At 37.7% G+C, this 16,068-nt stretch overlaps 1 protein-coding gene across 2 annotated transcripts in view; it reads left to right on the top strand.

The window, feature by feature from the left end:
* SLC24A4 (solute carrier family 24 member 4) overlaps nt 1–16,068 on the top strand; it is a 98,141-nt gene that overhangs the window by 74,955 nt on the left and 7,118 nt on the right. For both annotated transcript variants that reach the window (XM_069783597.1, XM_069783598.1), the window contains exons 13-16: nt 9,413–9,579; nt 11,832–11,946; nt 14,094–14,206; nt 14,850–14,915. In XM_069783597.1, coding sequence (XP_069639698.1) covers nt 9,413–9,579; nt 11,832–11,946; nt 14,094–14,206; nt 14,850–14,915 — 461 coding nt within the window. The remainder of the gene's footprint in view (nt 1–9,412; nt 9,580–11,831; nt 11,947–14,093; nt 14,207–14,849; nt 14,916–16,068) is intronic.

Raw genomic sequence — 16,068 nt, 5'->3', positions numbered from 1 at the left:
ATTTTCCATGTTGTATATGATTCTAATTTCTTAGAGATCCCATCGCTTTAGTTGCAATCATTTTAGAAGAGATGTTTGTGACTGAACAAACATTGAAGCATACTGTGTGAAGACTGGATAAAACTGTATGTTTTCATGTGTTACTGTACTGTGTGCTCTTACAGGAGCTTCTTGCAGTCAGCAGTTATGGACTTTCATCAGCAGTGAAGAATGGAAACAAACTGATTAACTGAAGATAGGCCCATTAGATGGGCTCCTGATAATGAGATAATGAAAAAACTTTTTATTGTATGGTGAAATAAGTGGATCCAAGTCAGCAATATGCTTGTGCACATGAACATGTTGTTAATAATAATAATAACAATAACAATAATAACAGTAACAGTAATAAACAGCTTTGAAAAAACAAAAATATCTCCCCAAACCATCTCAAAAATGCAGGATTCAATGCACATGTTGGCAAAGAAGATTTTTTTAAACTGAGTTGTTAACAAGTTTTTGGATTCAAGTTTTAATTAGGGCAGTGCAATCATGTGTTTCTTCTTACATTCCAGGACAATGCAGAAATCTTAACATGTGACAAACATTACCTGGAGACTATATTTGAATTTGTTTAAGATTCAGACAACTTCTTTATGAATAAAAAATAGATTCTGGAGTAGATCTTCCTAAGTGTGTGACATTCACAACAGACAAAATGCTTTGAAATAAGGAGGGAGTTATTAGTTATGCCATTGGCCTTTTTTAAATGCAGTTTTTCTGCATTTTTTGCAAAAGCCTTTAAAGATAGCTGAGGTGCAACAGGCCAAAGTGGAACCACTGATGATACAATTCATACTGGAATGGAGCAAAAGTTCAACATGAACTCAAATAGTTGCGTAAAAGTGGTAATGATTGTTTAAAATCCTCATTGTTATCTTCAGGTTTTGTTAATCCTGTTGTCTGGAGATGATTATCTGTTAGCTGGATTCTCATTGCTCAACTCGTATATTCTGAGGGAGAATTCTTTTATTTCTGCTTTCAGAAGTACCACTTTAATAACTTTGGAGAAAATGTAAAGAACCAGCATCATGCTTTGTTGTTGTTTAAGTACTGTGGCACAATCAGTAGCCTAGAAAAATCCTGACATTTAAAACTGGCTTTAGGGAAAAGGTACTTTGCAGGCAGTTTCCCAGAATCCCCTCTGTTTTTCTTTTGATATATTTTCAGGCCAGGAATAAAGCATATACATATTCTAAAGATCAGAAGTTCATGTATTCTTTCAGTACTATAAAGAGCTCAATGAAGAATAGGCTTTCACTTTCCAATAGGGCTTTCCAAGTCAACTCCTTGCAGTAGAAAATTCACTCCAGTATTTTAAGAGCTGCAACAGAAATGGCTACGAATTGGCTCAAACCTTTTTTCTACTGTTTTGTAGTCACCTTTTTTAGCCTACCTTGGGGTTTGACTTTCTTCCTTCAAATTGTGTATTCTAGATCCTTTTGCAAGAGCAAGTTTTTTCTGAAGCAGAAATAAATGTAAGTGAAGTTTAAAGCACTAAATCATCTCTGAGTGCTTCCTAGTAATCATTTGCCATCTGTGAGTTTTGCTTATTGTTGTCTTTTATCCTCTATTAACAGCAGTGGTCAGCAATAAATGCAGGGCTTTAGCTCACAGAAATAGAGAATAAAGTGGTTATATGAAAACAGTCTGAAACTACAGCATCCAGCCTAGATCCCATATGTCAAACATCCAGAGATTCACCCCCAGGGTGTGGTTCAGGCCCAACTTGAAACAGGAGACAACACATAGGTTTTATGGAAACTACATATGGTATCATACAAACCGGCCTTTGCCTTTGGTTTCTGTGTAGGAATAAACTTTCTCTTCAAATGAGGAATTTCTTTCTTGACCTAACCTTTAGGCCATGATGATTATCTTCCAAGAGAAAGGCTTATTTAATGCTTTACAATTCGATTACTGTACAGTTGTTTGGAAACAGGTATTAAACTTTTAAACACACACACACCCCCCCCAGATCAGAACAAAGCAGGATGAAACTGAGAAGGCATACGTTGACAACAAAATGATGTGTAAAAGCCCCTGCATAGCTCAGTAGTCTTTTAGAGCCCAGACTCAGAAAAGCGTTTCTGTGCAGCTCTTAATGGATGCTTAAATCCCATTCACTGTCACATGTTCAGGATCCTTTAAAATACTCGGTGTTCTCAGCTCCTGCTGGTTTCATAGAAATGAAGAACTCCTTCTCTTACAGGATTGGACCATGGATGCTTTATATAAGTCGTGATGGTGTTAGCTAAAATGGGAATAATAATTCCCAGAGCTAAAATGAGATGGCAATAAAGGAGATTAGCAATCCTGCCCATTTTTGTACGGATCCAAAATACAAAGGCAACATGTAGGATAGAAGCAAAAAGGAATTAACAGTATCTACTAAAATGTAAAAAATGTTCGTACTTGGTCAAACCAAATGTTTGTCTCACCCAATATTCTGACTCCAACCATGACATTATGAAGAAGCTTGGGGAATAATGAAACAGGACAAGTTGGCCTTCAGCTATTTTCAGTTCAAGGAACTTCCTGGACTGGGTGTAATATCTGAGTATTTAAAAATCCTTAATGTATTTCTTCTTCATTAACCTGTCTAATTCTCATTGAATCTTTGCAAACATTTAACACCCACAACATCCTTTGGGAAGGAGTTTTATGGTTGTGTGAAGAACCGTCTCCTTTTACTTGCTTTGAATCTGGCTTCTACTAGCTTCATTTAATGTCTGTTATTGGAAAACACATTGAACAAAGCAAACCCCATGTACCTCACTTGAACACTCAGGATGCTGTAGCTCTTTGTTATATCCCCTATGGAGTTGTATGTCCTCAAGGTTGAGCTAGAGACTGAAAAGAGTTCTGTGTAGAAACCTCTATGGTTTCTGTCTCTGCAAACACTGATGCAGAGTGTTCTTTTAGCTTCTCTGCAATGCCCCTATGTTCTCTCAGTGCTCCTTTATTCTCCGATCACTAGTGGACCCAGCAGATTCCCTGCTCCTAATGTGTTTGAAGTAAGATTTATTGTGAATTTTGATCCTTCTTTGTAGTTGTTCCTCAGACTCTCTTTTTGGCCTGCTTTATGGGTGCTTTTGCCAAAGTTCGGAAACATGACTTAGGTGGCTGACTTAGGAAGAGAGCTAGTTTCCATAGCTTCTTTGATGTTGCAAGAGAGAAGTTCTTCCAATAAGGTAGTTCAGAGCAGGACCTAACTGTAGTATTCTGAAATGCTTTTTTAGAAGACCTTCCTCTTGCCACTGCCTGTATAATGGCACATCTACCTTAGAATTTTATTTCAGAACACAAGTGTGCTTCTGAGGCACATCCCACTGTTGTCCTCATGTACTGCACTTTGATTTGCATCATGTTCTTGGAGCTCATGAACCAGACTCCTTTTTTAGAAAACTAAACTGGAAAATGTGCTCCAGAAGAGCAATGAGTGTGCTTTACCTTGGAGAAGGATACACAGCATAAATTGGAAGAGAAGTGAGCAAGGATTTAATTTAGTAACTCATCACTTCATTCTGAAAGGGTAAAGAGGGACTTGAGGACGTCTGTAAATCCCAGTTCTCTGTAAAAAACCCCATAGATAGAGTAGACAGCAAGGTTAAAACATCAAAATTAACCATGCCAAAATCCAACCAAGTCAAACAAGGTATGGGGACTACCTCTGCTCAGTTACATTTTGTTGTTGTTGAATATTGTCCTGTGTAAACATATAGTGACTCTGAGATTGAAGCTTGTTTCTGCATACTGGAGCAAATTCTTTTTTCCATACCAGTTTCCACTGTACCAAAAATGTGTCTTTAAGAGAAAATTATTGGCATAAATCCAAATATGCAAAGCGTGGTAAAGGCACAGGCTGAAAATAGAAATCTGAGCTGTTTTGGACAGATCTCATGGTCTGGAATTTGGAACTTGTATTCTGGGAAACGGAACTTCAGAGAAAAGTGTCAGTAGTTTGGAAAACAGTCTGTTTTGGATGAAGATGAGAAGTAAAACCTCGGTATTTTCCACAAGAAAAAAAAAAAAAGAATTGTTTCCAAGGCTCTGTTGCAGGAGAATTGCAATAAAAATGTTTTAGTATGTCAACTGCCCACTTGGAAGGCTGACAAAGGTTATGCCTTCTTGGATACCTTTTTACACACTACTTATCCTGTCTCTAGTGTGGTAACACAGAGAGTCTCTTGCCTCCACAATTCCTAGGGAAAGTTGCAGAGCTGAAATCAGTAAGGATTTTCCAAGAGGGTGGAGAGGCAACTGCTGTGTTAATTTTCCTAACAGCAAATTGAAAACCATTTTCTCAGAAATTTTTTATTTTGCAACAAAGGCATTTTTCAGTGGAAAATAATTCTGATGGAAAATTCACGATGGGTCTAGTTTGTTATATTTATTTCAGTTGTTTCTACGTTGAGTCCCATACTTGGAACAAAAATTTACATTCCTCCCTTGTGTTTTGGATACTGTACATGCTCAGAAATGAATTAGGCTTTCAGATTGGCTAATTTACATGTATTAAAGTTTTACGGTCGGTCTCAAGTCTGATGAACAACAGCACTTTCTAGCAGAATTTTACTTGCTGTGTGTATTATTAAAAAGCTCCCAGTATGTATGTTACTGTACACATTTTCAGGTCGAGATTTGAATTAATATTGGTAATGATATGTGGGTGTAAATACATTTTTGTAAATATAAAGCCTAATTAGGACCAAGGGGACAGGTGATTTAAAAATCACTTTATATGGGGGGAAAAACAGTTGGGCTTTTTTCTTTTTAAGTGAAAAATAGTAGAGAGATTTTAAACGATTAAAAAGTAATTTAAAAATGATGAAGTGGAGCACCAAAAAAATCTGCAGGAATAATCTTCCTAGGCCAGCCTGAACATGTCTTATTTTTCTTCTAAGTTTACCATTGTCAAAAGCAAAAAAAACCCAGAAAAATAGAAATCCCTAGTAAACTCCAGGAAGCCTTTCTCATTTTACAGATAGACTTAAATTAGAGAAAACCTTTCCCATTTTTCAAGTTACCTTAAATTGGAGATTTATACAAATTCCTATAAATACAGTTATGAAAATCCTGTATGCCAATTAGATTCATGCTTTTCAGGGATGTTATAATTTTTTTAGATCAGTCAGCTACTAATTGCTTTGTGTAAGGAGATACTTTTTTCACAAGTGAAAGTTCAGGCATGTTCTGAAGTAGCTAACGTGTGGAGCAGTGGTCTATGCTTGACTACCACACTTTTAAAGGGAAGACTAAGTGGAAAAGCTATCAAATTCAACTAACTACACTCACTTAGATCTGATTCCTGACAGTGTAGTTGCAGACTCCAGTCTGTCTAAACTCAAAAAAAGTGTTATCTGTGCAGCTTATTGACTAGGACATGTAGGCTGTCTGCACTATATGTGTTTGGAAGTTCTGTTTCAGACTAGCTCTAACTTGGTCCCATGGACTAAACGCCCATTATTATTTGGAGCACTTTTAAGTTTGTGCCTCTGGTTCAGCTCTATACCAAAGGAATCTCATTGGTGTGATGCAAGACTGCTCTGTGTTGCAAACTAAAATACAGTAAATTGCAAACCAAAATACAGTAAATTGGGACAATCAGGAGATTTACTTCAAGGGTACACTCCTGATCTGATTGAAAACAAATGTAGTTTCACACTTTCGTACTAAGCTCTTCTCAACTCTGTGTGAAAGTTGCAAATAGGACAGTATTTTTCCTGTAAAAGGCACTTTCTTTAGTGCCTTAAGGAAATATTCATTTCCTCTCAGTGCTGTGATGTGTGTTGTTGACTTTGTTCACCAGGACACTATCGTATGTAAAAGTAATTATTGTGAGCATAACATCTGGAAAGATGACAAGCCCAGAAATGTATTGAAAATTAGCAAAGGGCTCTTTGTTGTAGGGCTGCTACTTCATTTTCAGAAACATTGTAATCAGGCTGTTCTGTAATGATACCTCTCTGAAATACTTGGCATGCTTGGCTTCCAAATATCTGGAAAAACAGAAAAATGGTTGTATAAATTAGGAAAAACAACTTCATGCGAAAACCTCATCTTTATGTTTTACAGCAGGGTCAAGTGAACAGAATATAGACCAGTGTTGCTTTCTGTAATAAATCAATATTCTTTCATTATTCTTGTGGGGGGTGCAACAAACAAAATACACCTTTTCTCAGCTATGTGTGTTGCCGCAGGAGCCTTCAGTCCCAGGGCTCGCGGGAGTGGCCAGTACTGCTATTAAAACAACTGAGCTAAAGTCTTGTAATGGGACTGTTTGTCTGTTTTTGCAGAACAGCTATGTATTGAATAATAGCCTTAATGAGGGTGATAATTTTCTTTCTTGCAGATGTACTGGGGAGCTAAGCAACAATCATAAAACAATTTATCATGAACTAAAAGCATACCCCAATTTAACAAATTTATTACTAAATCATTTTAATGATTATTTTAGAGTAGGTAGTCAGAAACAAAACAACAGAGCAGGACAAGAAGTAATTCCAAAATAAATTTAAAAAAAATATTTAAGCTGTATATTGTTTGTGCAATCATCTAAGCCAGGTGAAATGAATGAAGTCGTTGATTTCCTAAGGAAATAAAGTCTCACCTTATTGAGGTTGCTGCTAAACTTACTAAATTCTTACAAAACTACCAAGTTACAGCATAAGAGTAGACTTCTTTAGCACTGGGTGCCACAAGTTCCATGACCTAGCATAGTAGGAGCTGAAGAAAAGGGCTTGGGGCAGAACTGAGGACAGATATACTTAAGGCTTTACATAAAAGTTTATAAAAGCTAGCAAACCCTGACACAAAAGAGAAACCAATGTAAAGTGTGTCAAGTAGGCTGCTTTGGCCATGGTGGTTCAAAACTATTCCAGGCTAACTGCAGATGGCCAGTCAGCTTCTCTATTAACCAACAAAACCCCAAATTACATGCAGTTGTTGTTCCCAAAGTCTCAAGCCTGGTTGCCATGTAATGAATGCAAATGTCACTTCCACAAACCATCTAGCTGTAAAAACCAGTTCCAACTCATGACATGGTGTGAAAGCATCACCACTAATAGAGCCAGGAATTTTAATCTGACACACATCCATTCAAACTGAGCAGAGATAAGGGAAAGGCAAGTCCTCCTCCACTAATGCTTTGGTTTTCCTGGAACTGAGCAAGCATAGCAATGCCAGTGGTAAGACACTGTGAATTCTCACAGTTAAGCATTTGTTTAAGTAATTCAGGGCACTAGGCAGGATTCCTGACAAGATACATATTCCCCAGCAGAGGCTGAGTGCATCTATTTATTCTCTATTTGTTCTCCAGGCAATTTTGTTTCTTTTATTCACATTATTGAAAAGAGAAATGGGACTGAATCTCCTGTGTGTAGCAACACTGAAGTCAGTCAGATTACACCCACATCAGATCAGAATTGGATCCATAATTTTCTCCTGTCAAACAGTCACCCACTCACCATGCATTTAGAATTATGCACTGAGGAAATTACTGGCCTAGGCCATGCTGACTTGTTTGACTATGAACCAAGCTTAGCAACTTGGGTAGATAAAGAGTACAAATTAACTAGCAGGAGTCTTTTAATGATCTAAACTGTAACCAATTAAACAGGAGGATGTATAAATTACCATAGGATATTTACAGCCTTGTTAACAGAATTAAAGTGAGATGTGAGCTAAGTGTTATTTTCTGGGTAGAACAGATAAAAGATAACTGTTTTAAAAATCTGTATAGCAGTATATGTAGCCAGAGGGAAAAAGAACTTTTCTGTAAAATCTGTAATAGATCCCCAGTGACATGTAAAGTTCTAGAATTAGAATTGACCCTAGGAGACTTCAGTAGTTTTATGTGTTAGAAGTTCCACAGCCACAAGCTAAATGGGAATAAAAAGCTAAGCTTAGTCTTAGATTTCCTGGTGGGTTGATGGCATCTCAGAATTCACAGGGAAATCTCAAGTTAAGGAGCTGATTCATAACTTGAGCAAGACAATTTAGTACTAGAATACATAGTGAAGTAAATGAATAAAGACTTGGATTTGGACTCACCAAGTTGAATTAGACTAGGAAGCAGCCTCATAAATTACAAAAGTATTATTAATTTTTAAATGTTTAATTTCATTTCATCTGGTGCACAGTGGTCCAGAGGACAGATTTCAATGTAATTAAATTCGCTGACAAAAACTCCCATTAGACAAATCCTAAATCCCAGTGTCTCTGCTGAAAGAAAATTCCTGGTGAAATTGATAGGAGTTTTCACTGATTATTACCTGCCCTTTATAATTTAGCTAAATAACTTCACTGGGAGATGTATCTGATATTTTTCAATGCGATCAACTATTTTATTCAAAATGGCATATTTTATTAGATCTCATGCATATCTTTATCAGTTAATGATGGAAATCCTTACTAGCATAATTCTAAAACAATGTAAAGAAAACCCAAACAAAAACCACCATGCTGTTGGCTGCGATACTCTTGTTTAGCCTGATAAGCAAATTTATTATCCTATTTGCAGGATACCTCATATAAGTGCCCCATTTATTTATGACCCAATTATAAAATAATTCTCTTTTATGTATTGATATTTATGTGCACATTTACAATACTTTACATTTTTAAAAAATGACAAGGTCTGTACTTGTCTTCAGTAGTGACAGTTCTCTGGTATTTCTCACCAGTTGATTTTGGAGAGCTGTGTGAGGGAGGTCAGTATCTTCAGTTTCCTTTTATGGAGGGTAAGAGAGCATCTCAAGGTGGTACTCTATGCAGTTTGAGAGAGATAACAAGTCTAGATTTCCTACGTACCAGTTTAAAGTTCTTCCCAAGTGACCACAGTGAGGCATGTGAAACAAGTTTGTCATGTTCATAGGCTGGGTCTGTGCTTCTGTTTTCTGTGAAAGTATTTTCTGTTGCTGCACAAAAGGTACAGGTTATTTTCACTACAAAGATTTCCATCTTCCTTTTTAAAAAGGGAGGGGGGCGGGTTTTTTTGGTTGTTTGGTTTTGGTTGTTTTTTTTTTTAATTTTGGATTAATAGTAATACAGGTATTTGAAAGAGCAACAAACCTGGCTGTTAATTTTGGTTTTAAAATCAGCCATGCTTTTAAATCATTGTAGTTCTTTCATGGATTACATAGACCTTGGCAGGCTTAACTGTTAGGCTCTGGGTGTGCACACAGAACTTGGCTGAGAGTGATGAGACTAAGTATAGGTGGAAGGTACACTGGAAAATGAGCTGACATGCACAGTTGTAAACATCCTTCTGGGATCTTCTGGGATCATCTGCTGTGTTCAAAGAGGTGTAACCGGGCCTGGGATAGTGATGGGAAAGCTAAACTGGTTCTTTCCTTTCTTTGTCCTGCAGATGGAAAAATGAACAAAATTAAATGGATTTTGACATGGCCGCTGATATTCGTGCTCTTTTGCACCATTCCAAACTGCAGCAAACCACGCTGGGAGAGGTGCTTTATGGTGACATTCGTCTTATCCACTCTCTGGATTGCCTTGTTCTCCTACTTCATGGTGTGGATGGTAAGTGCATGTAGCAGGACTTCCATACTGAGTGAAATGTGCCTCTCAACATAGATAATAGGTATTTTGTGTATTTTTTAAAGGCATGTAATTGTAGTGCAGTCTTTTCAGCTCATGTTCTAATTATTACAATTCTAGCTTTCTGCTGTTCTTTTCTGCAAAAGTAATTGGGCCTTTACTGTATAGGGCCCAATACAATACAGAAATGTGCCAGCTTGATTTTCAAGAGAATGTGGACCTCCACATCCTACTAGTAAAAGGGAGTTTAAATGAAAACATTTAACTCTCAGGAGCTGAGACACCTTTAGAAATTTGGCTACAGGGTCTGATACTGAAACACGCATAAAAGGCAGATGGATGACTCAGAAGTGGTGTAAAACACCTCGAGTAGACGGAATAATACAAGAAAATCCTTCTTAGTGAAGAATATTATGATTGCTGATATGTTTCCATTTGCCTTAGATCTGTGAGAAGCAGTGTTATCAGGTGTAGATCTCTAAATTGTTGTCAATTCAGGATCATGCTTATTTGAAGATTTGAATAAGTTCCTATTTTTTCTTTCTTACCCTCTCTCAGTTTCTCAAGTTTATGTTTTCAGTCAAAGCAGCAGCGTGAATAGGAAAGCTCCTCAAATACTTTGTGGTGGAAAAATTAGCCATACATTGGAAGTATAGAAAGTTACCTTTTTCTACATTTAAAGATGGAAAACCAAAAAGTTGTATATACCTATTACCGGAAGATTGATAGGATATGCTGCTGAAGAATTTATATGCCCTTTTTTCCTTTTAAAGGAAAATATAGTGAAGAAACCTTCAGCTGTTTTCATATTGGAATTTATAGTCTCACATATATACAGTCATAGTCATATATATTTTTATATATATATACACACACACACATACACTCTTCTAGTTGTGCATATGGAAGAGTTTTTGTTCATGAGCTTCTTACCTGCAAAATCTTTTTTGCATGGAGAACATCTCTACCTTCCTCAAATGTGTCAGGCATTGGCATTTGCAAAACGCTTTATATTTATGTTTCCTCTCATGGAAGATTGTGTTTTCCATATACTTTTTGCAACTTTCTATATAAGTTTTGTATTGTAAAGTAATCCTCTTTTCTCTTAACGTAGACTGTTAGAGAAACTCATATGCCAGCCATTCATTCTGCCTGGCATAATGGTGCCAAAGCCACACATTCATTTCATACCATATGTCCTTCGCAAGGCCATGCTCTGTACCTTGGTGCCATTTGTAGATATCCCCTTCGCAAAGGAGAGATGCGCTCATGAAGGCTGCAACACAGCTTGTTTTAAGAGGCAGCCAGATCTAAATACCCTCTTACCACCTGCAGCAGGAGAATCATGCCCACTCCTATTTCTGAGTCACAGCTTGTCCCTCAGAATAAGGTTTGTGAGTGGGTTCCTAAAATCCACCTTTTCTTTGGTGAAGGGGCTAGTTTTTCTCATGTAAGAGACTGGCAAACTATTTCAAGAAAACAACACAGAGCCTTAAAGACTTCCACCCTTAGCAGTCTCAGCAGGGAAGCAGCTGCCTGTCCCTGATTCGGTCTTCTCACTCTCACAAGGCTATTTCCTTTTCAGTTGCCTGTTCAGCCTTTTCTCTTGATACTTTTTCAGCCTTCTTTGGATGTTCCAGCTAAATACAGTTCCCTGTCCTTTCCAAGAGCTCTGCTACAAGCTTCAGACATTGCCTAAGCTCTTTTAAAGCTGCGTCTGGACTCTCAGGGGACAACATAACCAGACTTGTTCACTTTGGGATTATATCAGAAGTCATGCAAGAAACTGTTTCCTTCTTCATGTGTTGGGATAAAATAAGTGCTTTATATCTCTGCTCCTATATCACAATATGAATTGGTTGCAGTCCTTCTGAGAGTAGAACCAGTGAGAATCTTGCCATTCTTGGAAATGGAAAAAAAAAAATCCCACAGGTTGGATTATATTTGTGCTCCTCCTTAAAAGATCAGTACGTCCTATTAGAAGTACAGAAAATGGAGCTTTTTGTTTGCTCTTAAAATGTTGAATTATATGACTGAAAGTACTTTTCCTTTTACAGGGTTGGTTTTAGGCTGGTTATTCCACAATTATTTAACTTGCAGAAATGGATAAATATCCTGAGTCTAATCCTGTTAGAGTCCACACCAGAAACCAAAGTTAAGAGTATGCCACAACTGTACTGGAATGAGGAGACTTCCCAAATGTGATAGGTTAATCTATTTTCCTTACTGTTCAGGTGACTGTGATTGGATACACCCTTGGGATACCAGATGTTATCATGGGCATTACTTTCCTAGCTGCAGGAACAAGTGTCCCAGACTGCATGGCCAGCTTAATAGTAGCAAGACAAGGTACTGTGTCTGCTGAAACATAACTGCATTCTTACATACATGCTCTGTGAGTTGCTTCCACCATACATGCAAATTCTCAGTGCAATTTTATTCTTTTTTTTCTTTTATTTTTACTGTTTCAGGGCCTTGTTAAAAGCCAAAACACTGCGCTAATTATTGTGAACCAAATAAATAATCTCTGTCCTGTTATCTTTTTCTTAATGGGACTTGGCACGCCCTAGCATTCTAGAAGGTCATTCAACACTCAGAAATCCCATGCATGGTATGTATCAGTCAGGGTAAAAAGATAAAAGTAGTAGACAAAACTGGAATATCAGCTATCAAAAACTACATTGAAGAATATATGCTGACCCGCACTTGTCCCTGTAAAACTTGTACTGTTTTCTAGAAGACCTCTCGAACCCAGGGAAGTGAAGTGGTTTAAGAGAATCTGGCAGAAGTGATGTTGCTCCAGGCATACTTCTCATCCAATGCAGACCTCTTTCCCATTGGGACATATGAATAGCTGCACTGGAAAGGGTTTTAGATAAATGTCAGCTATGTCCTCATCAGTTTTCCAATTGAAATTGTCAAAGGCTTTCTCACATACCTTTAAGTTTTGATTGAGGTTCTTTACATTTCTTTTGTTACTTGAGAGGTACCTGTAGCCACATCCCTTCCTGTTGTTGAAAAACATTAAACCTGACAGTGTGATTTCCTATACTGCAGTAGAATAAGAAAAGGTCCTAATTGTATTCTTTTCCACTGTTCCAATTCCCATAGTCTTTTTTTTCCAGATAATGAGATCTCCAGCACACATCATTGGGCAAACAGCAAGGGTTCTGAAGTGATAAATTAAGTACTCAAAAGCCCCACCTTTGTAGTTTGAGATAGGAGTAGTGCTGTTAAATGTTAGTTGATCAAAAAGAATTACATATTTAAAATATTTCGTTTTCCAGGTTGTATTATTTGTTGTGTCCTGGAAATTCTGACAAAAAGTAGTACAAAAAAGTATTCAGGATTCTTATGGAAGCACCTTCCCACTAAATTAGTTTTCCATACATAGTATTAAAGTGAACAGATTTCTGCAAGAACAGAAGGAAAACTTGTTACATTTTTAAATTAACAGACCGCTTCTTTAGATTAGTTCTTCTTTAGTATTAGGCAAAACTACTTTAGGGATTGTTTCCTCTGGAAGTGAAGGTAAGCACTAGCTTGGCAAAAAGCAGCCCCATTCTCTCAAAGACAATACAGGGACTTTGCACTAACTTGGATTCCAGATGTTTACTGACAGATTGCAGGCAAGTATCTAAAAAGTAGAGATGGTCACTACCATAGTATGGATCCAAAGCATAATCTTTCTCTCAGTGGCTTCCTGAAAGGAGATACTGTACTTATGATGTGGTAGTGTCTGTCTCCACTCTGTGTACTCAAAGTATTTGTGGGACATGTCCCATTTACGTCACAGTTCCTCTACCTTTCCAATATTCACTTTGTGGAAGTGATTCAACAGTTAGGCCAGTGCCTAAGGGAAATTAGCAGAGGCAGAGAAGTATTCTGCCTTCCTCACATCCATTGACACTGGTGCAGAATGAGATGCCAACCAGTGATGAGCATTAGGAGTAGATTTCGAGTAATGCCTTGGGACTTTACCACTATTCACTCTTTTTTCCTCCCCTGTAGCATTTTATTGTTCCTGAAGTGAAATCATTGCTGATTAAGCCCCACAGAAGTGCTTAATATCTTTGGCTACCATCTATCTGGTTGGGTTCTTTTCAGAATCACTTTTCTTCATTCACATGAGATAAGGGCCACATGTCCACATACTAAATCCAGTACATAATCTCCAGGTTACTTGTGGCTGCAGGCTACCTAGAACAAGACTTGTTTTTTTAATTGGCATGTAACTCAGATGCTGAATGGATACCACACACCCCGTAAAGGCTCTCCAAGACACAAGGAAGATGTAGTTGGAGTGACCAGTTTTTGCACACTTTTTTTAGAAGTCATGCAAAGATTATAGAAATTGTCTCCCTACCTCAGATACTCTGGCCAGTCCAAGAGGGCTTGGATCAATGCAGATCATTCCCCTTTAGTTTCCTCTAGTACACAGAGTAATGGTCCTATACTTTGTTTTTACCCAAGAGTTGTTGTTTTTTTCTCTGCAGGCCTCGGTGACATGGCAGTATCCAACACAATAGGGAGCAATGTCTTTGACATTCTGGTGGGCCTTGGCGTTCCATGGGGTTTGCAGACCATGGCGATTGATTATGGATCAATTGTATGTATACTTGGAAAATCTTTGATTAGTTCTTTTTGTCTATTTAAAAAAAAAATCATAAAAAGAAAGCATGCAAATAAAATTTAAAAAAAAACCCCAACAACCTGCTGAGCATGTTATTGGTTGCTAAATAAGTTGTTATTTCTTTGCCAAGGAACCAGGAGTTAAGGAAGCAATTCTTTTTCCACAAGCCACAATTAATTCCCAATTTGTCAACTGGAGTACATTATACTGGATAGCAGAAAAATAGCGCCATGGATAGCTGTTTGTGACTCACTCATTTTCTCACTACACAGCTTCAGGCACACCTGGCTGTTTCCCTGTACCCTAGTATTTTTGTCTGTAAGTTGAGAATAACAGCTTATCTCTCTCTCCTGAGGATCTTTTAACATAAAATCCATTATAAATGCTGATTTATTTTTTTTTATGGAGGTGGAATTACTTATACATTTGTTTTGATTCCCTAATCTTCCTGTTCTTCATTATGATAAATCTGTCATGGATTTGTGTTGTTTAAAATGTGTAAGTCAGTGACTATTCAAAACAAAAGGTGGACCATAAATCAGTAAATTGATTTCTGATCTCCAAAGCACAGTTATATGCTGAGCATTTTAAAGATCTCTTCTCTGTCTAATTCCCACAGGTTAAGATAAACAGCAAAGGACTGGTCTATTCAGTTGCACTTTTGCTAGGATCAGTGGCACTTACTGTAAGTATTTGAGTATCTCCAAGTATTCCAATTGCAATATACTTATTAGGTATTTACATGTTACAGAAGGATAAAATGGAAATAGCTATTATCTCCAAAGCATTGATTCTTGTAAAGTATCATTCTCCTAGCAATACCATGAGTTGAAGAGCTACCATTGTCCTCAGTGAGGACTGATGTCTGACATTTGGTGCAAGAGATGCTGGATACGTGTAGGTCCCACTGATTTCAGTGGCAGTGTTGAAATTGTGGCATCCCATAATACTTCTGTGCTCCTGTGTCCTGCTGCATACCCCAGGCCTGTCTCTGCTTTATATTGGGACAAGACCCAGGTATCCTTTATCACCCTTTGCCCTTGTCTCTGATTTCCAAAACCAGTCTGGACTAACTAAGTGCTATAGCCAAAACCCTTAACAAAGACTAGTCGGTGAGGACCGTGAACCTCAGGACTTTGAAAAGGCATGCTAACTGTCACTCAGCATAAGACACTTACCCTTGTAACACATGATTTGTTAAGGTGAAACAATAATTCTGTTTCAAAAGTCAATTTTGCTGGTACTTAAGGTCTGATCCTGCTGACTCCCAGGGAACCCTCTGTGGGAAGAATCAAATCCCAAAGGTATAAAAATATCCACTTATACTAACGTCTTTCACTGAATGCCCATGGAGGCTCTGTGGAGAAGGGGACCATCACTGGAGATTTCACACTGTTGCATGAATAGGTCTTACAAAACTCCACATCACCTGTGCATGACTTAAGTGATAGAATGACCAGGGCTGTTCACTCTGCCACTAACTTCCTAATGCATCTGATATATAAGCTGTGGGAGCCTGTTCTTTTCTTTTCTTATCCCCCATTCTGCCATACTGCACATTTCCTGTGAAACAACAAAGATGTGTAGACATTTGTATCTGATGTTGCTGTGCGCATATTGGTAATCATGGTACTCAGCACTCTGGAAAAAAAAGGAGGATTATGCAGATGTGTTACTATACTAGCTGTTCATGCTTTTCTGAAAAGAGTCTTTTCATAGAAGAAGCCATATGACCTGAGTTTGAAGCATCTTTTATTGTCTCATTTGTTCTGCTGGATACCCTGATCCACACAGACCCTCCCAGCAAAACTCAGTGGAGAGTTTTGAGCAAAACAAAT

The sequence above is a fragment of the Haliaeetus albicilla genome, chromosome 5, assembly GCF_947461875.1.
Source record: "Haliaeetus albicilla chromosome 5, bHalAlb1.1, whole genome shotgun sequence".
In the NCBI taxonomy this organism is placed as follows: domain Eukaryota; kingdom Metazoa; phylum Chordata; class Aves; order Accipitriformes; family Accipitridae; genus Haliaeetus; species Haliaeetus albicilla.
This window is presented reverse-complemented; position numbering and strand designations above follow the sequence as displayed.